The sequence below is a fragment of the Colletes latitarsis genome, chromosome 8 (genome assembly GCF_051014445.1).
Source record: "Colletes latitarsis isolate SP2378_abdomen chromosome 8, iyColLati1, whole genome shotgun sequence".
Lineage (NCBI taxonomy): Eukaryota > Metazoa > Arthropoda > Insecta > Hymenoptera > Colletidae > Colletes > Colletes latitarsis.
Genome location: NC_135141.1, coordinates 33,161,511 through 33,180,493, shown reverse-complemented (window position 1 = coordinate 33,180,493; position 18,983 = coordinate 33,161,511). Strand labels below are relative to the sequence as shown.

The 18,983-nt window shown below is 44.0% G+C and overlaps 1 protein-coding gene across 1 annotated transcript; it reads left to right on the top strand.

Moving 5' to 3' along the window:
- The first annotated feature begins 99 nt into the window (after positions 1-99).
- Positions 100-2,009, top strand: LOC143344476 (uncharacterized). The gene is made up of 5 exons (XM_076770574.1): positions 100-368; positions 536-683; positions 1,053-1,135; positions 1,353-1,506; positions 1,660-2,009. The coding sequence occupies exons 1-5, from the start codon at positions 279-281 to the stop codon at positions 1,863-1,865; spliced, it is 681 nt and encodes a 226-aa protein (XP_076626689.1). The 5' UTR covers positions 100-278; the 3' UTR covers positions 1,866-2,009.
- The last annotated feature ends 16,974 nt before the right edge of the window (positions 2,010-18,983 follow it).

Here is an 18,983-nt window from a genome sequence, read left to right as displayed (position 1 = left end):
GAAAGCGCACTAGCGCGTTATTATTACGAGTTCGATTACGATCGATTAATTCAGTCATCGGTATACCATAGGATCGCTCCAACGAAAATTTATCGCGGTATTCGATAATCGAAACTCGTCAACGATCCGGCACGAACCCGCACATCGAGGTTCTAAGCATCAGTTTACTTGCGAACGTTTGTGTTTACACTTTTAACGGAGCATCGGTCAAGCGACTGTCGACGCAGTAACGAAAATCGTGATTACTAGGACGTTCTGGCATTTCGTGTTTGTGATTCATGGCATCAAGACGGTCACAATTCGCCATGTATAAGATATGCTGTATCGGATTGTCATTGGCCGCAAGGATCATCGGCACATATACCATGGTGAGTGACGAATTCAACACGTAATTACAACATTAAACCGGTTTCTTGCACGTGGCAGGATTACGCGGAATATCATGAGATTTTCGCTCATAATTCGCATTCGTTCCTGCCAGCGATCAACGTTAATGTAATTTCACGTCCAATGTGTTTCCTTCATATTCTTCCAGGCGCTCTCGATACTCATGATAAACGTGCTAACGAGCAACTATTTCTCAAGAGTAACGGACAACGTATTCTTTGATTCCGTTGAAAATTGGGCTCTCCTTGGCTTGAATTGGATGCAGGTCTTAAGAAATTCGCAAATAGAAAGGAAAGGTGAGTTTTCGAACGAACGACCGTGTGTGTACAGACTGTCTCAAAATACGTGGTATAACCTGTCAGAAGGAGATTCTTCTCGAAAATGTGAAACCGTTGCTTATGTAAATGACTGGAAAAGAAAACTTAATCCTCCTGTTTTTAACTTACTTTGAACTCATTATTGAAATATAAACGTAAAGTCAGTTATTTTCGTAGCTTGTCAAGTCGTAGCGGCCATTTCTTTTCCCCATTCGTACGTACCTAGCAATTGTTTATTTGCATTTGACGCGACGGTTAAAATTTCGTACCACGCATGTTGCGACACCCTGTATAAACATTTCTTCAACGAACGAACAAAAACAAAAAAGAAAAACATGAAATTCGCAGCGGAAGCGGCCGTGGTGTTTCTTCTCTTGTACGCACTTTCATTCTTATTGGCCAGCGCGTATCTTGCCTTGGGATCTATCTCCGTGAGTATATTAAGTTTATGTGATTAGTTCTCCGACATGTTCGATCGATTCGAAATACTTTGGAAAACATCACGTTCAATTAGAACGTAAACGAAAAAGTCATGTATCGAAAATGAATCGATCGAAGGCTTCCTCGTTCGAGGATATGTATTTTCGGCACGTAACAACCTCGCTGAAACTCGCTAACGATCTCGCTAACTTCCGCGTACGTTCACAGAGAAGGCCCAAGTGTGCCGTGCCTTGGATGTATTTGCAAATGTTTAACATAATAGATCAGTCTGTAGCACTGTCTATTCATCTGACGCACGAGCCACAATACGATGTTTACGATAAATCAATATGGTACATTCCAGTGTCCAGCATCTATCTATGTAAGTACATTGGAATTACCTATCAGACTGCGCATTTTAGTTGATACGATTGGACTGGATTGCGTTTGCGGGTCGTGATATACAATGTAGCTACCTTACGGTACACGTAGAACGAAATAACGAGTAGCGTTTTACATCTTTCTGTCGATTTAGTGCTATGCGCGTATATTTGGATGGTGGTGCAAGCCGCCCGAAAGGAATGGTCCGACGAAGAACAGAATCGTCATGATCTCGCCTCGAGGGAAGCCACGTTCGCGGCACAATCGAATAACGATAACGGCCCGAAGACGCCGTCTTTTCTTTCGCAAAACTTGTCGATGTTCGAATCGCCAAGGCCACCCACGATTCTACCCAAGTAATTAAACGAAATTCGCAAATTTCAAGATAAACTCGCAGACTCGGTTGTGCTTCGCGTCGGTACCTGTTTCTCGCACGGTGCGAAGAAGGCCAATAATCAACGAGCGAATCGTAACTAATTATCTAGATAAACTACGAACGCATGATTTAGGTGCCTTGAACGTTAGCATATTTATTTATAGATCATCCATTCCTTGCCTCCGTCCTCTCTAAAGCGTTCATAAAGATCCTCCACCGATCGAACGTTACTATTGCTTACGTCGTATTGCTAATTTACATGCGTACATATTTCTCTTTTGTTCGTGATGTTCGCGCGTGGCGTTAGTAAGCGTTCAGTTGTTCTTAGTTGTCTCTTTTGCGAAGCTTGTTCGTTTCTGGAAAATATTCGAATCTTAAGTCCGCGTAATAACCGTTGATCACGCTCGACTAATGGAACATGCGCGGAGTGCGGGCGAACTACCAGAACGCGATTAATCTCGGTTTCGTAACGGGGAGAATGTATGTACATATAATAACGCAGGCGACTCGATAAATCAGCCCGGGGGTGCGACTAATAGAGTGTATCAAATGCGTCCACGGTGAAGCGTGGCTGCATAGAAAACATGAGAAATGGCTCCGTTTTAACGTCGAAATACTTTTAAACTTTCAGGATTTGAATCGCTCGCAAGCATATTTCCTATATGGAGACCGCCGTCTCCTGGATGGAGCTCGATTTGTCCGAAAATGGTCGAAACTTTTCGCGAAACTTTCGAGAATAACGATCGAGTGCACAATAGTCGATAGAAGTATCCACTCGTCGCAATTTATTTGGGGCGTTTCACCGCGTTGCCCCGCGATCATTTGCGTTCGAGTAAAATGCCGTACCAGCGCGACCGATAGCACAACTTTGCGACACACCACTTCCGTAATAATGCATCTTGCCGTATAGAACCATACGAGTTACATATTTTTATGAATGCATAACGATCATTTTGACACTTGAGAAACCTGCGTCCGGATGCCGTTCACTGCGCGCAATTTACGGTTCGTTTCAAATCCCTCCGTTGCTAACGCGGATCTTTGAGTTTAATACGACGACGCCTGTATACGATTATACCAGGTTTTGTTTTTAGATAGAAATTAATATTCGCGGAAACTTCCGTAAGCTTTCCGTTCAACGATACACGTAGGTAGGTATCTAGCTCCGAGCACTAAGGACAGAAACAGAGAGAAATACGCGACGTGGTTGGTTGGAGGTGCTTTTAAAAAGAACTGAGCGAGCCAATTTGTAGGCTGTCGGAAACTTTTAAAACACTAGTTGACAGCCGTCCCCCACCCCTGTCGCAACTCGTGCACTCGCCCGACGCTCACCCAACCATCCTGAAGGACTCGAACCGCCATCGAACGTTTCTCTTTTCCTGGGACTGGAGCACCAGTCTTCGACGACGACGACGAAACTTACCCCTCCGTGGCGTAGAAGCCGATGGATTGTAAAATAAAACTAACTTGGCTCTTTCGTGTCTCGGGAACGGAGTACCGGCGAAATCTTATTCCCTTGGGTCTCTTTTATTTTCGCGTACCCCTTTTTTCTGTTTCATCCGCCCGTGTGCAATTACGAAAAAGAGTTTCGCGGAAAATTTATACGGAGCTAGAAAGGAGTCATCCTCGTTCGGTGAAACGAAAATGTTGTCGTTTCGAGTTTAGACCCGATGAAAATTGTATTCGTTGCTGTTACGCAGAAAGAGAGTAGTTATGCTTTTGAATAAACGGAAACGCGAACTCGGTAAAGAGACCGTCGAACGTTGCGAGTTTCAATATTTCCTGCAAAATAAATTTCCCTTTCGTTACGTCTCTTGGATAACTCTCCAAGAGTTGGAACACTTTTACGTGTATCCAACGAGTACGGAGAAGGGTAGTCACACGCATGGGTCACATAAAAGGTAGCGCAACGTAATTAATCTTCTTGTATGACACTTTGGCTGGTTACAAGGCAGAGCTTGCCAGAAGCCAGAACACAACATCCCACTTAAGCCTCGACGCCCAGAAAACAATTAATACGAAATTGATTAATAATTATTGCGTTCCAATTTCGCTCCCTTTGTCGCTCGGTGTTGCCAGTCACGTAACCGTGAAAAAAGAAATTTTCTCACCGACGTTAGATCGTTGGATCCTCCCCCACGGAAAGTTTCGTCACGATCGATGTCCGACGTATCGTACAGTTTTATACGATAATTCCAGTTCGAAGCGAAATAAAACGATAGGTGTACGCTTAACGCTGCTCTTTTAAATAGAGACGCTACTTTGCTACAACTGGTATTAGTTTCGACTGTTCCAACTAGTAGAATATCCAAGATTAAAAAGTCAGAGCTCGACGGGCGAGTCGGAGCGTGCAACCGTTCCACTCCTTTTGTCACATTTATTTGCTCGCCACTGAAAACGGCCAGTCGATTTGGCATTACTTTTCCAGACAGACAGATTTTATTGATCTGCCGCGTTCGCTCTCTCCCGGCGGAACTGAACGCTCCATAAAGCTAACCAATGCTAATACTTCGCATCTCCGCAGTGGCGTCCTTTCGCGAACATGGACCCTTTGGTTGGTCCGTTCACCGGCACTGGACGGAAAATCCATCGCGACGCCGCTGTTCTAGACCGGAATCGGCAATAAACGCGTAACCGAACCTAATTCGTAATGTTGGCTCCGTCATTGTGGTCCATTGTGAATTCTCTTCCCCTGTTATTCCGGGGGCCACGAGAATAATGCTGGGGTTATCGCAGGAAACTGCCAGTAACGACCGTAAGTGGCACGTACTCTTTGAAACACGTTCGATTCGTTTGTCCCCCGATCCTCCGTAACTTGTAACGTTCACTGCTTTGCTGTTGCTTGGCAAAACATAGGCAAGTGTCGGTCGATCACCTGAGAATCCTGGTTTACGCCGATCAGCGGGATTTTAGCCGTTGACGGTGAAAAAGTTTTAAAAATTTCACGTTTATACCGAATAGTTTGTTTACTGAAAATCGTTGTATTAGCAAATCGTCTTATCATACGAATACGAGGGTAACTGTCCTTTCCTCCCTTTCTCCTTGCGAACAAAAGCTGACCGATGACCGCTCCTAGCCGAGAGACGGATACAAGAGCGGGAGGAATCGCATTACTTTCGAATTTCTCCGTAGAAACGGGAGGTGGCACGTGCTCGTGCTTTATCCCCTTCTTTCCAAGGAGAGACGGATGGACAGTGGGAATCCAGGAAGTAAATTTGTGAACGCAATAGTCGACGGTGACACATTAGCTGCGTTTAATACTACATTAAACACGATACAGAGCGATCGAATCTAGGATCACCGAGACAAAGTTTTCTCGATGTCACTCACTGTCCGAGTCATTAACGATTCGGGGGGATGAAAATCTGTACGCGCATTACATTTCAATTTCAACGAACGCTTGACGAATCGATTTAAAGATTTTCGCTTGCAAGATTCACGTTCGTACGACGAAACCGAAAATAATCTCATCGTCGCGGATGCAATAATAACTACTACTTGGATCGGAGTTTCATAGACACCATTGCGACTCGTTTGACGATATTTCATCGTGGCTGGCATTGTATCGCCACGTTAAGTTAAATTACTTGGGTCATTATCCTTCGAAGGAAAGAACGAGTACAAAAGGGGTTTCCTTTCGATCGACTTTCGGCATCTAGACGAGCTTTCTACGGTCCCGCACATGCGCCGACCAATGCGCACGTAGCAATCAAGAGCTAGTCTCGTTATCGTGCCACACCACCGGCAATTAGTAATTGTCGGCAACTGGCCGAACGATGTGGCCTCGCTACGAACCGCTATCATGGTTGCACCTATCGATTCTACCAAGCAACTGGGTGGGCAAACAGAAGTCCTTTCACGGGATAGTTGATTGAAATTCGGAAGTGGAAGAGCGGCAATGTGTCTAATCGCACGGTTGTATCGAGAAACTCGAGGTTGATTCTCGGTCAGCGAAAAATCAGTGACAGGGTAACGGTGTTTGGTTATCTGATCTCGGTCGATTTAAAGTGGCGGATGCGAGCGACGAGAAACCGACGGACGGAAGATGCCGGTTTTTCGAGAATGGCCGCCGTAGGTGTCGAAGGGGAACGGGGCTTGAACGAGGCCGCAATTAGGCGGTCCCGGGGTCGACGAGCACAGACGAGGTCGGGTATTATGCAAAGTAGATTTTAAATTTAGATGTGCCCACGCGGGCACCCCCTTGGTACAGAACTTGCAACTACTTTGCAGCTTTGACTACACAAGGAGTATGGTCACACGGATCACTGGAGACACGCAAGAGAGAGAGGAGGGGCCAACGAAATCCATGTACTACTTACAAGTCGTGTGTCGCACCGCGCCGCGCTCGACAAATTAGCGTGTTTTAAATCGAATCCTAGCCGAAAGGGGAGAGCAATCGTTATAGACGATGTCTAAGGGAGAAGGAACGAGGAAGGTGTGGGAGTAGGGGAAGGTCGAGGGTTACTCGACGAGCTGTTTTGCATATTTGGCTCGATCGCGCGCGCGCGACCGCGCGCACACTCAACATTTGAGGTGTAAAATATTAAATTCAGACGCCTCCGCCATATCGCCTACGTCCTCGAAAGAGGAGGAGGCGGCGGATGGAAACGGTACGCAGATAGGGGTGCGACGCAAAGGGGGTTGAGAAGGGGTCTGCTGCCAGATGGGGGAGGATATGGCGAGGGCGGCTCTGCGGCGCGCACTCAGCGAGTTTACATTTAAATGTAAAAGTGCCGAGTGCTGCTAGGCGAAAGCTGCTGTTTTGCATTCGAAAGCTCATGATTGCCTCTGAGCTTTGCTTTTGACGTCGAGCGTTTCTCGCTGTCGACGGATGACGGGAGGACGTTTGCTCGTCGCCGGATTCGCGAAGCGACTATAGTTTTGGACAGACGGAATGATCTCGGAACTACCGGAAAAATTCATACAAACGGAATGGATTATTTCGAATCGATTCTCTTTTACTCGATATCTTGCGGTTAAACAAATATTTTGCTTTTCTTTCTAAACACTATAGGTATAGGTACGCGCGTTATTATCACGTCGCGTCGGTATCAGACTGTCGTTTCGCGATCAAGCGACGTAGAAATGAATATGACACCACGAACCAGATTAATTGAATAGATTTTCCAAAGTGTTGATCATTTTTCCTTTATCATTGATTATTTGCTCGTCAAGTGTCGAAATAATCGGAGGAAATTGAAGAAATTTTTGAAACATTTTGCTTAGTTTAAAATTTCAACCGAGTACTCGGTTTAGATGTACGAAAGGAGGAAACCGCTCTTCGCTTTCGGACAACATCTACCAGCGACCGACATCGCTCGTGATTCCTTCCATCGTTCTACATAATCCAACGATATTTTCGCTTTTTACGAACTCCGCGTCGTTCACGGAACGTCGCGGATCCTTTTTCGAGCACACACGTAAGTACGCAGACGCATGCGCTCACACAAGCATACACGATTTATTTCCGGACTTTAATCAATTCTCGGAACGGAACGACTGACACGAGGTTACGAGCGAGCGGGCCCGCTGTTATTCTTCTAATATGTATGTTTCTTATGAGCGCCGGTAAAAGGGCTCCGTGCAATTTCCTATGATAGATCGAGTCCCACGGACAAGTTCCATTACGGCCAGCCTCTGAATTATTGAACTAGCAATTCCCCGGCGACACGCGGGACACCCTGCATCAAAGTGTCAACGGGCTCATTAAGCCTCCAAATCAGGTGAACTAACGCGCTAACCGTTCTACCCTTGGAGAACATTCTTCTGTGACGAGTTAATGAATTTTTTTTCTCATCAGCTACGACACAGAGAGCTACCGAATGCATAACGTACGACGACGACGACGTTGTTTCAAAATTCCAACGATTTTATTCAGTACGTACAAAGCGTAAGGTTACTCGAAACTAAGTTTATACGCCATTCACTCCTTTTCCCATATGTCATTACCCTCTTGCGGTAAGAGCGGAACGATCATTTGCATTCCATTCGATAGATCAAAAAACAGAGGACCGCCGATAAAGTAGGGCTATCTGTGATCCCTTGAAATGGGGCATGTGACTGCAAACTACGGTATCTGTGCGCGCGATCACCGTCACCGAGAGAGACATAACCGCGATCGTTATCCAAAGTGGCCCTGCTAGTCCATATGCTGGGTTAATAAGAGCCCTAATAACGGGTGCCTGCCACCCCATCGATACATAGGGACTGTCACTAAATATTTTTCTTCCTGAGCGGTTGCTTTGGGAATTCAGCAGCGGTACTGCACTACTGTTCAAAACTGTTGAATCGCTTGCTGATTTTCACCAGAATCGAATGACCTGATGTTAACAGATACATTATTCTTTTCAAGAGAGTGTATTATTTTACTATATTCAATGTACCTTTATAATATTTTTAGAATTTCTACATATCCTTCGCCAAAATACGCGTCGTTTGCGTTTCGAAACATTAAAATCGTCCAATCCGTTCAGGAGATATGATCTTTTAACCAAACGCATGAAATTTCAGTGGAATCATTCATTCATGGTCAGACATTGTACTTTCGGTAATGAATTTTTAACTCGGATGTTTTTCGTTTTCTGTAACGCGGCCATTTTAGCATAGAAACATTGAAATGCGTAAAGATAAAATGGAAAGACACACTAGGGTAACATCGGTTTCGTACCAGCAAACTTGAGCAAATATTTTTTTATTAATTCGTCTCGCTTGAAATGCAAATGGCCCAATCACGCGTCCAGAAGGCTAGAGCGACCGACGCTTACTCGAGTAATTTATTCGTAAGGGCGTTAAAGTTTCATAAGTCGTGCACATAAAATGCACTCGAGAGTGGAGAGCAAGGGTATCCTGCTACTCGTTCGCGCTACTCACACCCCGACCACTTTCACCCTCCCCCGACCTCTCTATCCTGCCGCGGCAGAAAATTATGCAGATGGCGGAGAAAAGCTTTGATAAACACGACAGTCTCTGATCGTTATGCAGATCTGCGCCACTGTAAAATGGCGGCAATCTCTCCCTCTCATTCGACCATCCGCCCCTCTCTATTTCTCTCCCCTCTGCCTCTTCTAATTCTCCCTAGCTCGCTGGACCCAGGGGTGTTGCAGCTTCTTGCTCTCTTCCAACCATTCCCTTCTCTTCCTCCTCCTTCTCCTCCTCTTCCACCACCTCCTTTTCCTCTTTCTCCCTCCTTTCATCCTCTCTGGCTTCGTCACCCTTCCGACGCCTCTGCCACCGCCACCGCCTCCGCCTCTGGCATGGCTCGCTCCTGATTTTCACACCCCGGCCACGGCATTACCAGCCCAAGTCGAGGGTGGAAATACGCACCCTCCTGCTGATTTTCATGGCGCGTCTGCGCCGGCTTGTACCACCCGACGGTACGTATGCACTGAAATTTCATTGGAAGATCGTGCTGGCACTCCAAGACACAAACAGCTTAGGCTCGCATACGCTCGAGCCAGCAGTTATCCACTACTGTTCACGTTGTTGTTTCCGAGAAGAGTTCGAGGTAGTCATCGAAACACCAGAACCGCGTATATGTATATTTTCCAACTATCCCATTCCTGACGCTGAAACGCCATCAAAATGGTCGCAGAGAAGCTACGTCGTGCCGCTTTTCCATGTTTCATGGTCGCTCGCGACTGCGACTTCATGTTTCGTGGTCGTTGAACTTTGAACAGGAACTCGTGTTACGAGTAACTGTTCACGACTACGAGCACGATATGCAATACGGTGATCTTGTATTCAGGCAGCGAAAGCCTCGAAATTTTCTACCTTAAAAGTCATCGATGATTACATTTCTCCGCGTATCTTGGTCGGTCGAATGTTTCATTATAGGGGCGAATTAAGTCAACATCGAAAAGCGAGCGCATTTAAAATTTTCAAGGATCGTCCAAGTTTCGGTCATCAACGACATTTCCGTTTCGAATTGGATACCGTGGCAATTTCTCGATCGCGTGTCGTGTCAGTTACGATACCGCGAAAACACGAAGAAAGTAGGTATCATTTCTCGATTATTACGCTCTTTTTCACGTAGGTATGTACGTCTCTCGTATATCATCCCCGAATGATGTTTTATTCACGCGTATCGGGCATCGAGTCTTGCTTGGCGCGAGCGGAGTCGGCTAGGTTTAAACGCGCAAATCACTTTTCCTTGAAACTACAGAATACTTTAACGATCCGCCTAATTGGCCGGATACGTGTTGCGAGTGAAAGTTTCGTCAAAGGTTCGATTATATACATATATCGTTTCGTGATTTCGACAAAAATTTTTTACAAAAATTCATCGAATCGAACGCTAAACACTCAAACAATACCAGACATATAGTCGCGATACACGAAGCGCGATACCTTCCGATTTATCGCGAGAATAAAGTTCGTACGCAACGACCGTCGATTTTTCGAGAGCCTCGGTGAACGAAAGAACACATTTTCGCTCGTAGATTGTTTCACTTTTGCGCTATGCATTATGCATAAGGTAGATCTTTAATTTGCACCGCGTCGCGAGAAATTGTTACTCTCGATAATATTTAATTACCTTTAGCAACAATTTCTGGGGGACGCGCGAGTATCGTGCACAGCGAACGACGAGAAATGACAAATAACGCATCGAGAAATTGTTGTGGCCGCGTTTAACGAATTGGCTAGCGGTCGTTGAGGAGGCAGATCGGTTCGTTGGACGGTCAAAAACGATATTTCTGCGATCATGCGTGGTACGCGAGCACCTTCGCAAGGCGGACCTTCCGATTAAAGGATAGTTATAGAGTCGCGTGATTAAAACGAGTCGGGAGGAAACGTTCGTCGCAGCCGATTGGTCGGCGTATCACGAATGCTCGGGGCGTGGTACGGTTACCGACTCTCTTCGCCAATCGCTTTTTCCTTTCAATTATTATTTGATTACGTTAATCGTCCTCTAGCGTGATCCATCCCTCTTGCGATTTCTTTAAAGCAAATTCGATGTAAACTCTTCTTGGAATCTTAACGCTACACAGCTATCATCTCGACTGTCGCCTGTTCTCCGTAAATCGCGATTCTTTGATGAAATACAAGTACCGGTCGTCGAATCGCTCGTGACTGAAAATAAATCGAAGCAAAAGAGATCAAGACGAACGTAACGTATCTTCGAATAGGAAAGGCGTAACGTTGCTAATAATTTTTTTATTAAACAGCCACGTATCGTCTCGAGGTTTTCTCGATTAGCATCGTATAAATTAATCTCGTGCACTTTTGTTAGCGGACATCGTACGGCCGTAGAATGCGGTTGGGTGCGCAAGCTGATTGACGATGACTCTAGTGCATCGGTGGTAGTATGGACAAGCTTTTTTGAAGCCAGTGTGCATCGGGACGCGCGAGTATAAATTGGCTCGTCGCGAAATTGGTCTGACAGTTTAACTATGACAAAAGCACAATAGAATACGCCGTTTCCTGAATTCAGCATGCGGCTGTAATTCTCTGTCTGTCCATTCGTATCTCGCTCCCTCTCTTTACATGGTCTCCCCATATTCATCTTCATATATGCACCTCCTACCCGACTGTTTTCTACTCTCCTTTGACGCATCCTTTTTCGTTGCCCATTTCCCACGCGGTCCGTTTTGAAATGGCGGATATCGCGGACAGTTTAATATCATGTCGCCGTCACGAGTACTCGTTAGCGGACGATACTTTAACGTAATCGAAAATAGTCCCGGAACTCTTGGCGTTACATGCGATACTTAATCTTTGCAGCTTACATCGTACAACTTTATAACGTAAACGTAGAGTGATTTTTCTAAGAAAAACTCGTCTCTTTATCGAGCGTGGTCCGGTATAAAAACATTTGGGATAAAAATAATTATCGGTCGAGTATCAAATTTTCAAAGAGTAGTTGGCGTTTAAGGTAACAATAATAAAAATAACGACGACGACGACGATAGTGATAATTAATGATGATGATGAAGAATAAAAGGAAGAAGGAGAAGAAGAAAAAGTGATGATGATTTTATTTTCATATTAAATCTAAGCGACTCTGAAATTAATGATCAGCGCTACAAAGAAGGAAAAGGAATGTTGCATTTCATCGCCGGTTTGCTAAATAGTAAATTAATCGATACGACAATTTTCGATCCTGTCTTTTGCGATGTCGATCATTCGGCGTATTAGCGGACAACGTGGGAAAAAAATTGAAGAAGATACGTTTAAGTAAGTCATCGTCAGACCTTCACGGTTAACAGAAGCCATTATTTCTCAGAGAGGAAGATGCATAGACGAGTATTTAATTACTCGCATCACGTCATCGGAAGATTTTTATTCTATTACGCAACTTAATATTTATACGATATAAAGACGTTTAACCGATATTTATATCGTAGGAACGTTAATACGTTACCGATACGAGTTTGTCAAATGCTCGACTATTTAAGATCGGTAACGCATACGTACATCTATAGAAATGGACTGTCGTACTATAATGGATGAGAAGAAGAACTGATCTGTGATATTTATCGTACGTTTTCAAACTGTACTCGAACCGAACAGCGACGTAACAAATATACAAGATAAAAGTGTTTCCCAATAGGGAAGGAAGACGATTGTACTTAGAAGCATAGTATTAAAAATGAAAAGTTTAGGACGCGCCGAAGCGAGGTTATTGCGTCAGAAAAGCCGTGGTTTCCGCGGACAATAGTAAAAGAACGAATTTTCCACGTGGAACCTAGTCTGGTTCTAAGTGGTCGTCGTTTGATGACGGTTATTACCATGATGTGCTGTTTCCTGCGACCGTGAGTATCTTCCATCCATACGTTGGCAAAAAACGGCGTCGTGTGCGCGCGTGTACGCGGCATGCAGTCGGTCGCATACGGGGAAGCATAGCCGGCACGAAACCTCTGATTCGTGCATATGCACAACCGGAGCCGGAGAATGCCATGGATGCCGACCGAATACGGTCGCCGTCTCTTTTTTCCTGCAACCGCCTATTCCGTCATTATATAATATACTCGTTTACACAGAACATTATTGCGGCAAATATGTCATTAATGTCGGAAATCACTGGCCCGTACTGCGACCGCCCTTGCGTGATGCGGTTTTTCAGAGTTTGCTGCGACGATTCCCTTCCCGGTGTGTACGCGGCTGTCCGCGGACAAACGTTCTTTGCACAATTAGCTTCGCTCGCCCGGAACTCGCCGATACGTTTTTACTAAACGATATCGCTGTCTCTCGTATTCGATATGCACAATATACATACGTATCGTGTATGTTACAAGACTGCTTCGGACCCTCTAACTTTGCTCTCGTTCTCTCGAAATAGAAATAGAATTGTTGCCGAAAAATTTGAAAGTAAACGGTAACAAGTTTTGTATGCGCAACACTCGAAGGCATCGAAGCGAAACTGTACTATTAGAAACATGAAAATCGGCCTCGTGACTACCAATAAACTCTTTGTCGGTTTCTTTGATGTTTGCGTCGACACCGAACGAACGATCGTCGCGAAGCAAGTGGTCTCTTTCTCGCTCTCTATCAGTCACATCCCGTGGGTAATCACATAACTCGATTGAAGAGAACGAGCGAGCGGGCCAATAAGAGGCTCCCTTTAATCGGGTTACTTCGTTACCGCGTTGCTCCGTTACTCGGTTGCGGTGATATCAGCGGAATATCAATTGTAGTAATTAACCAAGACGCTCGTCGCGGGCTGAAACTTTGCCGAACCTCCAGAGCGCCACACCGCACCGCACCAGGTCGGAAGGTAGACGAAGAGAACACGAAGAGGATAACACCTTTTGTCAGACGCGAATTAGCCCGACGGAATATTCAAATGACCGAGTCTGCTCGAGCGGAGATCTTGGAGGCATTTCAATCGGAGGCATTCTTCGAACCAGCGGGAAAATCTGGGATTGTTTTTCACCGAAACTTGTCGCGAGACGATTACCGGTACAAAGGTTGCTACTATCGCAACGGAGGCAATCGTTGTCGCCGAGAAACGTTCGAAAGAGTAACGGAAAGAGAAAAAGAATAAATAAGTGTGTATCGGAATAAAAAATAAGAGTAGGTAAATAAATAATATTTTATCGTTGTTCGTTGAGAGTGAACGTGCCCGAGCAAATTTGTCACCAATTAGACGGATCGAGCGATCGGTCTCGGCCAAAGCAAAGACGGACAATGAATTAGAGTCGGCTTCGTGATCCGGTAAAATTAAGCCCGAGGCCACATTATAGTAATGCGAGATTCATACGCAGTCACGAGGGTGATTCTCGAGGCGTACACTCGACACAGCTGTCTGCTGGAAACGTACGTACTATTGTGCAGCCCAGCATACGGTCTAACCAATCGTAAATGCCGAAAATCTAATCGAGTAAATTGAATTTCGCGCGCACAATACCAATCGCGGCGGATTATCATCTCCAATCATTGTTTTATCAACGTAACAACGCCGCCATAGGCTGCTTATTCTTCTATTCTTTGCGGTTGTCGATCAATCGATTAATCTCTATAAGAGACGACTCTTAAGCCTTCCGTGCCTTTGAATTTCCATCAAAATAGTCGAATCGTCTATTTTACCCCGTACCCCCATTCCCATCGTCCGTTCCCTCCTCCTTCTACTCAGCTACCAAACCCTTGAACCACTATGCCGGGCTCAAAGAAGCGGGGATTGTCGTATTAGGCGAGGTGAATTATCGTAGAATCAAAATGATTCGATAGATGGGGTGCCGTGCCGCGTATTGCAACAGGGGTGACTATTTCTGCACGTTAGGGTGCCAAAACATCCACCGTTTTACGATTAAATATTGTCGACTCGACTCTCCCGCGTTGCTTCGTTCATCAAAATCACTGCTATAGTCGACGATTATTTGTTACTTTTAATGAAAAGTTACGATGGTCCGTCTTTGGCTTTCGATCGCGAACAGAAAAATATATCGTGGTTTCTCTCGCGCGAAGCGCTCCCTTTATCCAGAGGCGTCAATACTTTTACGATCCGGCGTGATTCAATCTGTTCATACGGGGTAATTTTTTGGGCGTGGAACCGCCTATTAGATTGTTTTGTTGTACCGTAGGGCAGATCGATGCAGTAATTAGGAAATAATGGTCGAAATAGCTGTCAGAATCTGCTCGTCGCGCGACTCGTAAGTTTCTACGAAACCGATCTCGGAAGAAACGTAAAATCACGGCGACGAAGGTAGCTACGGAGCAAAGCGTATTTAAAACGCGGAAAGGTAAACGGTGGCGTGTCAAGAGTCGTCAGGTGGCCGGTTTAAACGACACAATGGCTCAATTCGGGACGAAAATCCGCCGGCTAAATCTCCCATTCAAATGCAATTTCATCCCCCAGCGACAAATGGGGCCTAAGTAGCTACTTAGTTGCGCATTTGGCTTGAAATTCTCGATACACCCTCGGTCCCAGAGAAAGAGCGTGGTCCTATCGTGCGACGCGCACAAGCTGAATTCGCGATGTTATCTTTGCTGCGCGATATAAGCGCGCTACCTGAACCTACACGTCACGCTAATCTGCTTGAAATTTGGTCGGCCTTATGGCCACCTTGTATCACGTTACACATTCTTTTGCGGGGATGCAATCTTTACTTGTACCGCTACCTATAGGCGAATCGTAATTATTTATTTTCATCGATCGTACGAAATCGTTGCTCGACGATTTACTCGATTAAATTTCCAATAAAGATTATTAGACTGGTAGATAAGCTCGATAAGAGGAGAACAAGTATAGTCGATTGAGAATTTTCTACCAACGCTTTGGAGAATCATGTGGATAGAACTTGGCATAATTGAGAATACGGAGGAAAGGAACCGTCCGATACCCGATACAGTTATTTAGCAGCGACAAGGAGCCTCGACGTTCAACATTTTCCCGAGGGGCTGGCATACAGAGACACTAATTAAATCGGCATCAATTATCCTGGCAAGTGTTTTGCGTATGAATTCGCGACTAACGAAGTTTCTATTCCCGAGCATACAATTACGAGCGATCGGAACCGCGGCGAGGGTCCCTAGGTTAGCCGATACCGCACCGACGGAGGATAATTAGTTTTAATTGCCCCTGCCGAAACTTATCCCTTCCCCGTTGACGCATTAAGACTAAAGTTAGACGAGCCACAGGAGGTTTAGGTTTCGCGAACCGTAAGCAGGTGAGGTATACACGTACTACGTGACACGGTTGGTAAACCCAAAGCTGGCTTTGTTAAGCTCGGATTCTGAGTGCCTTTGATACGTGTACTTGCACGCTAACTAACCAACCTAAGCTATCCGCAATGGGCTCGCGTAGAGCGTGTGCGTTATACACCTTCCTACGTTGTCTATGCCAGGGACGTCTACTCCGTGGATCTCCCGGAAACGTTTGCTGGATCGAATTTCGTTAATTACGAGAAAAAAATAACTTTGCGACTCAATTTGTTGGCTGAGGAAGACAAAATAGCACGTCGATTCAATCAATCTTCTCATTAGAGAATGCTAGGGAGTTTAATAATAGCATATGTAAAGAGTGTCTTGCAAAAAATTTCCTTTTTATTACATTTAACCCATGCATTTTTCAAAATTATTTCAATCGTTCACTTCGTGCGGCACAACGGTTGTTCCAACCTGTGGTATCCAAACAAGGATAATATCTTATCTCCACTCCGTATATGAAACGCGTCGATCAAAATGTTTAAAAAGTACCTACCATTACACCTTTCGATATAAACTTATTACTACAATTTTTGCCTACCTATAGAAAAATATTTGTCGATACGAACTCGTAAGAGCCCGTCGATATGACGTCCCTGCCTTCCATCTGCATACGTCACCCCCAAAGCATTGTCTATACGACTATAACCTACACGTGCACGATACATTTCAAACTGGGAATTGAATTACCTTGATAATTTTAATGCCATTGAGATTAAAGGGATGTAGAAGGAGAAGAAGTTAACGAGATAGAGAGAAAGAATATAACATTCATACCGGTTCTTACATTGTTCTTACATTGTGCAACTTGATTGGTTGTTTCCTTCGTTAGTTGCTTCTTCGACTAGCGATTCTTTATGATCGTTTGTCACAAAAAATCGGTAGTAATAGAGGGTGGTTGGAATTCGGTTAGGGCTGGTCTCCATTCGCAGCAACCTCCACGTGGTGAGACCCTAGGTAATATTATTTAGCGTTTAATTAATAATCGTATCACTCTTAGCCGGGTAATACAATTATTAATTAAAAAATAAATAATATTAGCAAATTGCCTTGCGATCCGCTTCGCCTAGGTTATCATTAGCTTCTTTACCAGTTTGAGATCGTAATTTCCGTTATATGTAGCTTCGATTTTCATAGTCATAGATAGTGCTGCAGTCTTATTCCATCCTGAATCGATAACGCTGGACTCGACATCGAAATGGTAAAAAGATTGTAGAGTAGAGTCACAGATCAGGTATAGGATAGACTATGTCTTCGTTATAGTCGTAATTCGAAAGAGAGCTAAATGAGAATTCCTTTCACCTTATGGGCTCTCGTGGCCTAATCTGACTGCAATACCGACCTCAACATTCGGAGGTGATTTTAGCGGCCTCTTCCCATGGATAGCGGTTAGTGGAGGAACTATTCACTGAATTAGTATTTATGGGCAGCAGCTGTAGCGCGAAAATCACCCCTGGGCCACTTTCAGTCCATAAGGTGTAAGGTCTATTCGTATACATCGTCTGTGGTGAAAGATCTACTCGTATACCTCGTCTGTGCTGATACAAGTTTTCAATGATCGGTTAGGAAGGTATCTTCATGTTGATGTATCGACCGACGGTACTATTCAAACTTATCAAGGTAGCAAATAATTTTATCGACAAACAAAAAGAACAAATCTGATACATTAATTAAAATATATTATATTACAATTAAATTTTAATTTAGCCGACTAATTTCGACGTGGGGAGTTAGTGTCTAATAAAATCAGAATCAAACACAATCCATCTTTTTATTATTTAAAAAATTACAAACTTAATTATATGGAAGTTCAGTATAGATATTAAAAATACATTATAATAGATAGTCGTCTAATTATCTTTCACGATTATCTTAATATTTCCATTGACATTATTTGCTAAGTTTGTAGAAAGACACTCTTCAAGAATTCATTCAATTACTAAGTAACATTTAAGAACTGAGCGGTATAGAGCTATATTATAATTCGTTTTTTGTATTCGCTTTTTGTATTGTTTCTCGATATCTCTTCGTTTGTTAATACAAATTATTTTATTTTTATTATTACGTTACCGAAGAAAACTGTCCTGGATGCATATTCGAAAAGATTTACTTTAGTTCTCCTAAGAACAGTAAAAGTTAGAGACAATCTGGCTAATAAGTCGAATGCGTCACGTCGTTTACAGGCGGACATATTATAATTTCTGTTTTTAAGAGGAAATGGTCGTACGAGGTCGAGACATTTAAGACGATTCTTCCGTCTATTTTGCCCGATCCTCTCAGTCCGACGGCAATGACATTAATGTCACACGACACAGTGGACAGGATGCGGTTAATTCAGATCGGTCGTCGTGTGTGACTCCATTATATATGCGCGCGCGCGACTCATCTCGATGTGGCGAAAAGAGGGAGGAGGTAACTGCTAATGGTTCAGTGCTGTGAATCGCATACACGAGTCGCTTCCAGCCACTAAGGTCACACACACGAGGTTTGACCTTAGCCCCCAATTTGTTTCACGACGATCAAGTCGAGGAAATCATTTTCGTAGCCATCTTCGTCGGGATAGCTAACCAATGACTACGCTATGCAGGTGAATTAACAACGATTATTACGGCTATCATTGCCTATTAAAATTCTCACAGATATTGAAAATATTTGTTTTGTCAGAACAAGGAAAAGATGAATTAAACTCTGTTCCTCGAAGTCAATTACAATTAATTTAACGATAGATTACAGCGCGCATATTTTATACCCACTCTTTGTTAAATCCCATGATTTTATATACTACAAAATACTTTTCAAATATGTTTTATGCCGTATAAATACTTTGACGAATTGCATAAATTTGTTGCAACGAATATTATTTTTTGCTTAGCCAGTTTTTCAGTAAATATAATATTGGTTAAATTAAGAATGTTTTCAGTTATTATTCAATTTTGTCTTCGTTGTACAACATTATTTAG